Source organism: Grus americana, chromosome 8, assembly GCF_028858705.1.
Source record: "Grus americana isolate bGruAme1 chromosome 8, bGruAme1.mat, whole genome shotgun sequence".
NCBI lineage: Eukaryota > Metazoa > Chordata > Aves > Gruiformes > Gruidae > Grus > Grus americana.
In genome coordinates, this window is record NC_072859.1 from 6641464 (window position 1) to 6653958 (window position 12495).

Sequence of the window (12495 nt, forward strand, 5' to 3'; positions counted from 1 at the left end):
ATGAGTTTGTTGGGGTGTTTTGTTGGTGGTTTTGTTTTTTTTTTTTTAATTCTTGGATAGTTCCAGTGACTGAAGTTTAAAAACTTGCTTGGTTTTACTTTTGCTTTGTGGACATACTGAAACCCAGAAACAAGCGATGATAGAGGTCATTTGGTGTTTCTGAAGCAGGAAAGCGGTGAGCCTCTGTGTTTTTATTTCTACATGCCTTGTTTTTAAAGGCAGCAAAGGATGATTACCCCATGTCAGAAAGCATCTATAGGTAGGCTCTTTTGCTAGAGATGTGTAAACTCTTTGGGCTGAAGAATTTGCCCTTCAGGTCCTTCCTTTAGAGTCAGCTCTGTTTTGATGCTGCCTGATTACTGTTATTTGAAAAGTTTCGGGCAGCTAGTGAATCAAATCTCTGCATATTAAGTATTGCATAGTAATTTCTATTGCTTCACCCGCCTGTTTGTGTTTTGTCCGCTGTTGGGTCAAGGATTAGGGCTCTGGCAGGCAAGTTCAGATCGGCCTTACTGGTGTAGTGCCCCAGGGAAAGATGTGGCAACTGCTGTGACTCTGCTGTTAGAAATTACCAGCCCCAAAGCAGAGTTATTTTCTGTCCTTCTGGTGTTTTAGGCTGCCTGCAAAGAGGGATCTCTCTGCGTCGAGGCACGCGCGGTTCTGCAAAGCCCGCGTCGGGCCAGCGACCTCGAGCAGGGGTGTAATGACACCTCGGGGCTGCTGCAGCTTTTCTTCAGCAAAAGGGAGTCGGAGCCCTGTGATTTTGGGGTTTCTTTGCACAAGGGAGGGAGCCCTTGTCCTTGGGAGTAGCCGCAGATCTGCCAAGTGTAATCGTCAGATAAGAAAGGGACCCCAGGAGCCAAATCTTGGAGTTTGGAACAGCCTTTGGAGCCCTTGTGAATTCTTTTCTGCAAACCCTGGGATGGTGGAGTTGTAAACACCAGTCGTCTGTACAGGACGGTTTTGGTTTTTGTTTTATTTTTCGCTGTTTTACTCTTCAAAGCATCGTCCAACTCCAAAAGAAGACAGACTTCTTCCAACGTTGCCCCTCAGGCTTGCGTTGTGCTATTTGCTCTTTCTGTACAACCCCCCTAAAACATGAATAGAGTGTCTCTAGGTTTATGGTGTTTAATATCAGTGCCACAAACATAAAAATCAGGAAATTCTAAATGTTAAAAGTTTATATTGAATATATATTTAATATTACTTTGAGGTTGTTTTCACCTAGAAATTAATGCTAAAAGAAACAGATTTTTTTATGACAGTCCGGAGTGTTTATCTGCTAGTGAGTGAAACTTTTCTGTAGACACTCGCCATCTCAATTTAATAACATGTATTTCAAAATCTATTTCTTGACCTTATCAAGACACTAATAAAATTTTTATTTTTCCTCTTTGTAGTAACACTAACCTTTTTTCAGTCTGTAAGACTGCGTGAGAACTCAGAAACTGTAACTATGGGGGGTATGAAGAGTCTGCTTTATTTCAGCATTAGGAACATTTGGGACAGATGATTGACAGTGCTAAAATTTGTAATTATAGTGTGGATTCTTTAATTTTTACTCATTAAACTAATTTCTTACTTATTAGAAAATTCATTCTGTCTTTGAAATTCTGCACTTCTGGAGATGCTGTGCTATATTCCTTATAACAACAAATTGACCGAATTGCTGCTTTAATTGCAAAATTTGACTTGAGTTATAGAATTGTACTTAGTTCTTCCAAAAGAGTTAGCGTATTCCCAGAGCAGCGGGGGAGAAGCGTGGCTCTGATCACGATCACCGTAATTTAGGCTTCTTCCTTTAAACTTTGCTTCTGAGAGAGAGAGGTTTTATTTTCTAGGAAGGAAGAAGGTAGTTGCCACGCAGTTCCCCGTTTACTCGCTGGGCAGATTTTAGTTTGCTGTGGTGCTGCGTTTGTATTTGAAGGATTATAGTGATGAGACGGTGGGAATGATGGCTGAAGCCAGGGAGTCCTCCTGGAAGGTCAAATGAAGCCTTCAGTTAAAAGCTTGGCACTTTTCTTCTAAACACAACTGTTTGCTAAGCTGGGATGAACACTTTTCATGGTCAGCTTTGTTCTTCAAGAGCCAGACCAGTCCCTGTGGTAGGTTGAGAACGTGTATACCAGTCCCAGCAGAAAGCACGCTGCAGTGGTGGGAGTGCTGGAGAAGCTCTGGGGGAAACGACTGGCAGGAACGACTGGGCACGACATGAACACTCGGCACTGATGGCACTTGGCTTTCTGCCACCATAAACCCAGGGAAGAAAACCCAAACCCCCATCAGAAACCCCAATCTTTGTTAAAGAGGTTTGCTCTCACTGAAGTTTGTCTTGGAGAACTTGCCGCTGCCAGAGACTGGAGAGCGCAACAACTTCTGGGGGGATAAATACAAGAATTTCACCTTGACATAGAGCAATGGCAGCGTGTTGAGGGTGGTTATGCTGCTACTTAATCTGCTTTTGTTTCGGTTGGAAGATCTTTCCTTGATGTGGCTCGCCGCCTAGTTGCAGAAGCGATGTGGGAGGGAGGAGGGGGACCATCCCTGCGGCGGCTCTCCGGCTTTGCGCTGGGTTGACGTGGCAGCGTGGAGATGGCTTCAGGCTGCTGGAGGCGGCAGGGTGGGCAGGTAGGGATGGGTCTTGGGCTTCCCTTTCCACTGGTGTGCAGCTTTAGGGTGGGTGACTTTGTGATGGAAGGTGAGATGCCTTTTAAAAAAGATTCCTGTAGGTGTAGAGAGCGGTCTTGACCCAGGATGGCCCTGCGGGCACAGTGGCACAAGCTGGGTTAGGAAGTGGAATGAAGCATGTGGGATCTGCAGTAGCACTTGAAGGATCAAAAAAGATGACGGGGACTTTGGTCAAGGGGCAGTTCTGCTTATGTGGGTTTTTCGCCTCTCTGTCTTGGTGCAATTCCTTTTACAGCCAAATATGTGTTCCCTCAGAGCCCTTTGGACTTGCTTGTTCTTCTTTCTCTGCATGACAAAGAGGGTGGATTTACTCTGAAGAAGTATTTCCATGGCAGCCACTTAGGAAATTGTCCCTCTGTTCTTCTATTACAACTTTTTTTTTTTCTATTTTGTTTTATAGACACAGATGAGGACACAGTGAAAAGGTGTTTTGCCACGTTTGAAGAGAAGTTCTTCCAGACCTGCGAGAAAGAACTTGCCAAAATCAACATTTTCTATTCAGGTAACGTGCTTATTTGTGTATATTTGTGGAAAATACAGCAGCACAAAAAGAATCTGAAGCTCCCAAACTTTCAGAATAACCACAGTGGTCATGCAGGTCTACTGTCACGTAATTATAGAGCAGGTTTATACGGGGAAACTCCTCTGGTTTAATCACAGATGTGGAGCTACACCATGGTATTTGAACGGAGGGAGAATGAAGGGCAGGTGATTTCATTGCTTTTCAGTAGCATCCTGCTGAACTTTATGAAGATGTTCTTACTCTTAAGTGGTAGCTTACACATAGGGTGCAGTTTCTCAGCCTATCCATGGTGACAGTCTTCCGTGTGTGTTTTTGGCATGCCAAGCTCCCCTAGCTGGTGTTTCCTGAGCTTGTGCAGGAATAGCTGTCACGGACTTGCCCGTGTACCGTAACTTGACCATCTTGATGTGTCCAACAAGTTTTTAAACACTCAGCTGTTACTTAAACTCTTGCAACTTTCTACAGTAGATCAGCCAGTAGCAATTTGTCATTGACCGTGTATAAAATCCTTGTTTAGTAAAGTGAGTGAAAAATGTAATGGTGGTAAGAGTAGGGATTCCTAGGGGTTGTATGTCAAAGTGCTATTGTTTGTTGTTTTCCCTGAGAAAGTTTGCTTTCCCACCCTGTGTTTTGAAAATAAACTTTAGAATGGGACAATCAGAAATTCACCCTATAATACTGCTACAAAAGGCTTAGTCACAGTGTGCTCCAGTTCCACCCACCATTACATTTCAGCTGGTTTTCAGCCTCTTTTGGTAAGGTTTAAAATGGCTTTTTGACTAGAAAAGCATTTAAATACGGATACAATGATGCATTGACTTCTGCTATACTTTCTCATAACATGTTGATTTATTAACGTGGCACTATAAACAGGCAGCACAATACGGTAGCCTTTTCTATTTCTGATTTTAATCTGGTAACAAAGACAAAGTTGAACTGTGCAAAAAATATTTTAATAACCATCAGGCGATGACTTTATTGCTAGCAGAATCCGGGTTGTGAACATGGGAAGAGCTGAAAGCGTAATAGATGCAATAGCCGTGCACGGCAGCTTGCTTCTCTTCAGCTTCCATCTAGGGAAGAAAACCTCTCTTGGGCTGGCTGTGCCTCCCTGGAGGAGCGGGGTTTTGCTCTAGCCAGGGTGGGTGTCAGGACAAGGGGCAATCCATAGGTAGAAGCGATATATTTTATTAAATCAGCTGAGGTTTACACTCTATAGGCATTTTTCGACATGCAATTCATGTGTACCTAACTCAGGACGGTTGTTGTCAGTTTTGTTTCCCTGTGAGATCTCCTGTTTCTATCCCAGATCCGAGCTTTTTGCACTCAGAAACTTGTCTTACTTTTCTAGTTATATCAGATCCTGCGTGTTACGAGCTAGACTCTGTGGAGGAAGTTCTGTCAATTTAGATGCACAATACAGATGATAATTTTCCCTAATGAGGACCTGCTAGCACACGTGCACCCACATAGACGCGCCCATTCCGGCATTGTTTAAAATGGCATTAATAATAGAGGGTAGGGGTTTTTTTCAACTTGCTGTCATTTCAAAAAGTTATAGGAGAGAATACATGTAATTTGAAAATCTCTCGTGATAAGATTAAAGTCTTTTATTTGCAGAAGAGTGACGTGACTTTAATAGTATGGAAACCCTTTATTAGGGTTATTAACGTTAAGCTGCATCAAGAAATGTTCCATCAGTGGTTCCTCTTCTCAATCATGTCAGAAATATGTCACATTGGACCCTATTGTAACTCCAGGCGGGTTTTGGCTTGGATTATGACCTGGTACATCCTATTTAATATCGGCTTATTATATGACTTATTACACATTTGTCTTTACGACACTAAATATTGTCCATTTGCAAGAAAGCTCAGCTTTCTGTTGATCTCCGCTTAATTTCCTCGTCGCCTTTCCCTGCGCTAAGGGATGCTCGGTGAGCGCTGCCGGAGCTTGCCGCAGCATGGACAACCCCATCCCCTGGGGATGGCCTGCTCCCGGACCCCAGAGCGCTCGGGGTTGGAATGCCTGCTGCAAAAAATGCCTTTGCCTTTTGCTGCGTGCTCGGTTTGTCGGCTCTCATCAAACACAGCCTTAATTCCCTGGACCATTATCCCGGCTCGGTAGGGAAGGAAAACTGCCATTAACTAAATCTGATTTGATAAACAGTTTGTCATTATTTGGACTACGCTTAAGAAAATCTAAGCTCAATTGAAAGAAAAAAGAGCAGCAGTAAAATTTTCAGATGCTTCCAGTAGAGGAATGCCTGTCCAAGTGCTAAAGTTTTATTTGTGGCCAGTTTTGGTTTGTGTTTGAGATTTCCTAGAGAGGAGTTTTGTTATATTTTAAATTAGCATCATCAGGATCTGCTTGGGCTACTGTTTAGCTAGTAACGTTTTTGTCGTTGTTATTTGTAGGAAGCCACGGCTTTAACTTGATAAGCGAAATATTGAACATAATACGTACGAGTAGGAAAAGGAAGGAGCGCTAAAAGAGCCTGCCTTAAATGCTCTGAGCCGGGTAGGTCCAGTCTGGTGAAACAGGTTTTGATCCCAACCATGACCATGTGAACTGGATCTTGGGGGGATGTTTTACTAGCTCCTTGGTGTGAGAGGTTGGTGAGGTTTTTTCATCATCTTGACATGTGAATTTTTCTTTGAATTTGGAAAATATCAAAGCCAACTTGGAATTGCATAGTTGAGGTGATAACTTTAGAGTGTGGCCTTTAGTCAGGATCTAGATGGATTTTTTTGGGCACAGCTACTTCTTTCTTGCAAGCGTTGCTGTTGAAGTCTACCTCTGGTCTTGGATTTCTCCTTCCTCTTTGCCGTGAGATTTACACTCGAGCTGAGGCCTCAGTGGGCATCAGGTCACGCAAAATGCTGCAATACAAGAGTGGTTCCAGTTCTGAAGTGCATGTTGGGTTTTTTTTTCTAACTCTTGAGTGGCATATTTTTTAAAAAGTCAGTTTTCGGAGTGCTAAATTAGTGGTAGTGGTGAATGTCGTTTCAAATATTGCAAACAGACAGGAAAATTGCAGCAGCGGTTTTTATAACTATTTCAAAGCATTATCTTTTCTTCAAATATTGCAGTTTTAGGCTGATGGGTTTTAAGATTTTTCTGGACATAGGGACAATGGAACAGCGCTTTCAATTGAAAGATGTAAATTTAAACTTGTCCATATTTAATAATTTACTCCAAAAGAAAGCTCAGTGTGATGGTTTCGCATAACGTCTTGAATATAGAGTGTGAACTTGTGAGTTTTATTTATATGAAGGCTTTTGATTCTAACAGCCCCTCTAACAGGTATCTGTTACTTCTTCCCGTGAGCGTTCCCAAAGCGGGGAGAGATTATTGGTTTTGCAGTCTGACCTTGTGTGTGTTAAATATTACGTGGTTGTAGGCTGTGGGCAGACGCTTCTCGCTGCGGGCTGCCTTGCCTCTGTTCGGCGGAGTCCTTGCAGCTGTAGAAGTTGTCAGAGAGGAGTTGTCCTTTCCTGTCTTCTTAAAACCTCTTACGTTAATAAACTTTATAATTGAGAAAGTTACAGAAAGTTTCAGGCTCTTCTGTACTTGATTTTTGTATATTGGTTCCCATTATCTGTTCGGAAAGGCATTCTCCTTCTGGGAAAGAGCTCATGCAGAGCACTGTAAAATTATTTATAGAGGAGCTTTTTCTTAGCATGAACCTGAATTGAGTAAGACTGAGGAAGAGGTCATAAGAGTAAATCTTACTTTGGAGAAGTGGGGTGAGCAACTGAGAATTACCATCAAGTTGTTCTATAAGATACTAATGAAGATAATTAAATTGACAGCTAGGAGGCTGTCGGGCAGAGCTTTGGGTTGTGGTTTCTGGTGCGGTGGTCCCAGCCATCTGCTCCAACACCACGAACCTGCTCGGCGTCTTCCCGGCCAGCGCCCGCAGTCTGCGACTGAAGTTGTGGAGGGGGGGAAAAAAGCCTGGAAGGAACTAGTTGTGCAGAACAAAGAGAAAGATAACGGTGTTGCTGATTTTAGCATTAAAAGATTGGTATTTAGCCAAAAAGATTATTTTTCTGAAAGTCCGTAAAGCAGTGTGTTTAAAGAAACACCTTTTTCATACTTGAGATGTGAGGAAGAGAGACTGACTCATTCCAAAAACACATCAAAATGATATTTAAATTCAAGTTGACTGTCTCTCTAATCAGTAAATAACGAGGCAACGCTTCTAACCCGTGTGAGCCTACACTGAGGAAAAGAGGGATAAATTATTCCAGCGGATCATGTACAGCAGCGAGTAGTGTTGTAACTCCTGATCAAAGCAGAAGCTGTGTTTGTCTGTCACCGGGAGCTTGGCAGAGGGGTTGCGTTGCTCTCTGAGCTCCAAAATTCAGCGTCACGTTTGAAGTATGGGGTTGTTTTTCTTTGATTTCCTTACTGTCACGTAGAAAGATAGTAAGCATGTAGTTGGTAGTGGGCGCACAGATACGAAAGGTGCTTCGCTTACTAACTGTCGAGTTTCAGAATATTGTCTAACAGGGTTTCTGTAATGCTTTTTGTGCATTTGCTCTGTTTGAGAAAGGAGAGCAGCTTTCCTTTGCGCACAAACTAGATGTGTGGTCACTGCTTTGGTATTTGGATGAGACCCTATCTGCCTGACTGCCTCCCCGTGCTGGTTTATAGCCCCTCGCTTCGCTGCTTCCATCCGTAACAGGTATTCATACGGCCCTGGAACGAGCATCCTCTGGAAATCAGATCTGGGTGGAAGTCGAGAAGTCTGAGTTCATGTTTAATGCTGCTGAAGGGACAGCCCCTTGATTTTGACTGTATTAATTAAGACCTATCTGACATGATGGCTTTTGGTTTTGTTTTTTTTTGGAGAAAGTGTACGTTTTACATAGGAGTCATGAAAACCTTTAACGAGAAGGAGCTTCATAAAAGAGAAATGTGCAGAGTTGTTGAATTTAATGCTTAGTGGGGGAACGCTTAGCGTGGTAGTTTATTCAAGGAAAAGGTGTAATGCTTTTTACGAGCTCGGTAGGCAAGTTGCTACCCCCTCACCTGACTCTTCCCTTTCCTTGCTAACAGAAAAGCTTGCGGAAGCTCAGCGCAGGTTTACTACTCTTCGGACTGAGTTACAGTCAACTTTGGACGCACAGAAAGAAGCCAGCGGGGCTTCCACGCTGCAGCGGCGCAGAAAGCCGGTCTTCCACCTGTCCCACGAAGAGCGTGTCCAGCATAGGAATATCAAAGATCTGAAATTGGCCTTCAGCGAGCTCTACCTCAGCCTCATCTTACTGCAGAACTATCAGGTACCCACCGAAGGAGGTGGTTTTACAAAGCCCTGCGTGTAAATGTCTCTCTGCTTTGTGTATCCTTGAGCTGCCTCATTCAAGCCGGTTTTTGATTTCTTTCTCACTTTGGGCTCCCTAAACATTTTTAAAGAAAAGGCAGGTGCCTGGCAGCTAGCAGCGTACGTCTTGTTGCTTTTTGTTGAGCTAGAAGTGCTAAGCTGACCTGCAGAAGGGCCTTCCTCCTCCTCTTCCTCTTCTGGGCTGGCATCCTTGGCCCGGGCATGGTCAGGACACAGAGTCACTTTGGGGTCTCCTCCTTCTGTAGGGTGTTCTTCTGTGCAGGGCTGGAGCTGGCAAGTTGGGGAAGAAGCTCTTTTATCTAATATTTGTAGTGAAACTTGAAATGCTAATGTACTGTTTTCTCTTGGCGTTACCATGGCAGTGACTGTGACCTTGCTATATCAGAATTTCTTGTTAAAACATCCATTTAAAAAAAAAAAATGTTTTTAATTCTGTAGGATACAGGCTCGTTTGCCTTGAAGTATGAAAAAAACAAATCTTTAGTTGTACTTGGATTTCGGGAATGAAAGGGCATGGTAAATATTGCAGACACTGATTTTGTTCCAAAAATCTTGAAACAAAAATCTGAAACTGTTAAGATCTCTTTTTTACTGGGCTAGCTCTTTTGGTATTAAATACTCTGAAATACTTTTAAATGCCTTATTGTGGGGGGGTTTAGCTTGTTAAATAAGAATGTTTGAACTTAAATTCACTACATCTGTATTTAGATCTTTACCGACGTTTACTGAACAAAATTCACTGTAAGAATGAATTGAATACCACTCTGCTCTATGGACAAAACGTAATTCTTCCAAAATTCTGAGTGATTGTACCTCTCCTAAAACGATGTTCTGTCCTTGAGCGCATACGCTGCCAACACTTACTCGCTCCAGATGCCTCAAGTGGAATTTCCTTGCTTTAATACTGGGTTTCCGGGTTGGAAAATCTTGGTCCAACTTGTATTAGAACCAGCCCCAGACTGCCGTCAAGGGAAGCTCTCGGGGATGTGTTCAGACCGCCTCTTACCAACATTATAACTACTTATTTTCACTGGTTGAACAGGCACCCCTCCGGGAGTCCCGAACACAGGTTTTATATTGCAGAAACTATTTATGGGTTTCTCAGTAAAGCCCTTTAACTACTGGAGATAGCTTCTAGTTCAAAATCCTGGGAAAGGTGGAGTATCCTTTACTTGTCAGGTATGGAGCGAAGCAGGATTACCCACTGTTGTTTCTTCACTCTTTTTAAGAAAAGAAAGCTTTTACTCTTGGTTACAAAAATCACTTCTGAGGCTTGATGAAGAATTTAGAGGATGACATAGATCATTGCTTTGAAAAATCTTCCTATGCTGCATCAGTGAAGAAAGGCATCTTGCACCCTTATATTTTTGCTTATTGCTACCACGAGTCCAGGCCCATTGTAAGTATACTAAATATTGATGTAAAAGCCATCTGGACTTGATAGCTTCTGCAGTTTCCAAAAATTAGTTCAAATTGGTTTTGAAGGTGAGGACAAGGAGTACAAGTACTAAAACAAACATAAAACCAAATCCCAGAATACTACTCTCATTCACGTTTGTATGTATGATGTAGCCAACGCCTTCGTGTAGGAGATAACGTGTAGGAGATAACGTGAAGTTGCCAGTGGCATTATAAATATCAAACTACGGCTTTGGTGCAATGCTGAAGTCTTGAGTTGGGTCACGAAGAAAGGGAAATCCAATGAAGCGAATTCCTCAGCCTGTTAGGACTGAAGTGAGAGCAAAAGTTGCATGTGTTCTTTGCTAAGGTACGCAAACCAAACATCAAGTGAAACTATAACTTGTCTCTGGGGCGACTGTTACTTGTTTAACTTACCAATGATTAAACTTCTGATAGAATTAATTTATTGTTAACGGTGATATATAACTCTAGAGTGTGTACATATATAAATAAATCTATTTATTTCAATTAGAAACAAACAAATCTTGACAAATTAAGTATATAGTACACTTAGAACAAACAAATCTTGACAAATTAAGTATATACTTACATATACTATATATAGTACAGTACACTGATGGGGCAAATAATGGAGGCCTGGAGAAAGCTCCTTGCCAAACAAAAGCATCACAAATCGCAAGACTAGCGAAACATCTGACTGCGTAGACGATGTTTGACGGTTTCGTTCCGCAGTTTCAGAAGTACCACCGTAACCAACAGTGGTTTTACCATGCGCTTTGCGCTTGCAGGATGTTTGTGGCCAGAGGGTGAAACACCACCGGAGAGGTTTTGGGGTGTCTGGTGTAACCACAACTGCCCTCCACATCAGAGTTAGGCTGTGATTGCACACGTGGCAGATAAAGTGATGTTACTTCAGGCTACAGGAAAGTCTCTGACCAAAATGATCATTTTGCTGCATCTTTTTTCATTTCAAATGTATGAAATAGCGATCTGCTCTCCCTAGGGTGGAATGCTGGCTTTTCTAATAGAAAGTAATTAAAGTCTCTTGTCTGCAATAATGCAGATCGTTAATGCATTGGCTTCCTGCTCCTGTCTCCCTAGCCTCATTTCCCCACCTGTATGGTAGGGGTCTGATATTAAATCACTCTAAGCATAATTAGATTGAAAATAATTTCAGTGAGTAGTTGGTGCCTCTCCCCAGGGCATTGGATTTTGCTGTTTACTCTGTTTTTCTTTCCAAGCTACTTTCTAAGCTTTTTTAGAAGTGAATCTTGCCACAGTCTGTCTGCCTTCCTGCTGTCGCTCGAATGAATCGTTGGGTCTTTCGAGCGGCGTTTTCTGCATAATGAAATGCAGGATTTCAAACGCATCTCGTCAAGCAGTTGCCTGCGTGATGCAGCGTGGCGAGCTTTGCTTATCTTGGTTACTGTGCATTAGAGGAGCGTTGGGTCAGGGCTCACACGTAACTTGGAGATCAACATTATTTCTTGTTTTCATGCAATGTCGTGTGCTTATCTCGACAGACTAGAGTTACACCTCCCACATCTGCAAGCCCAAACTAGTTTTGCAGTCATGGTGCAATGTACTCCGTGGAAGAGGATGCTGTTAGGGGGATGCACTTATCTGGGTTTAATCTGCAGCATCTAAAACTTTCATAGAAGGATTTCCCTTCTATAACGCTTTTGTCTGGAGAACTTAATTTGAAACCAATGTAAAGCTTAAAGAAAGTAGAAGTCGGCAGTGATAATGACTGTGGCAGTTGGGACAAACCACAGTCTGTCTGCAGCTCTGTATGTTTGTTAAGAGCTCGTTACAGCTACCGCTAATCCAGAGACCAGTTGCGGAGTTGCAGTACCTGGGACGTACGCAGTAGGGTGTACCCAGACAGAAGGGAGCGTGTCTTGAAATATTTTCAAGCCGTACAAGTTTTGAATATGTCCGGAGGTTATTTGTCTTTGGTGAGGGTTCATCAGGAATGTCATCGCTTCCTGTATCAAGGAGGAAGGTGGTGGTGATTTGGCTTTTCAGGGATTATGAGGTTTAGGTAGCTTCCTGCAAATAAATTACCTCTTTTTATGCCCCTGAGTCCCACATTTTTTCTGTTATTCCCAAGGGATAAGTATTACTTCTAATAAAATAATAACTCAAAACCTCCCTGGCAATAGACGCAATAGTTTTGATTCTTCTTATTAACCACTCTTTTTTTGCTAGCACTAGAAATATAACCGTTTGACTTTCTTGGGAGCTGAGTGAGGTTAAAAACCCGGTAACTGTTTTCCTTCGTCTGCAGAACCTGAACTTCACCGGCTTCCGCAAGATCTTAAAGAAGCATGACAAGAACCTGGAGACGACGCGGGGGGCAGAATGGCGGGTGGCCGAGGTGGAGGTGGCACCCTTCTACACCTGCAAGAAGATCAACCAGCTTATCTCCGAAACAGAGGTAAAGATGCTACTCTGGCCACTGCTCCTCTTTTAACTAGAAAACAATGTTTTCTTGTTCACTACTGAT

General features: G+C 42.7%; 1 protein-coding gene across 1 annotated transcript in view; it reads left to right on the forward strand.

Annotated features, from left to right (window-relative positions):
- XPR1 (xenotropic and polytropic retrovirus receptor 1) overlaps positions 1-12495 on the forward strand; it is a 105275-nt gene that overhangs the window by 66769 nt on the left and 26011 nt on the right. Inside the window, exons 3-5 of the mRNA XM_054833673.1 lie at positions 3089-3190; positions 8279-8502; positions 12277-12426. Coding sequence (XP_054689648.1) covers positions 3089-3190; positions 8279-8502; positions 12277-12426 — 476 coding nt within the window. The remainder of the gene's footprint in view (positions 1-3088; positions 3191-8278; positions 8503-12276; positions 12427-12495) is intronic.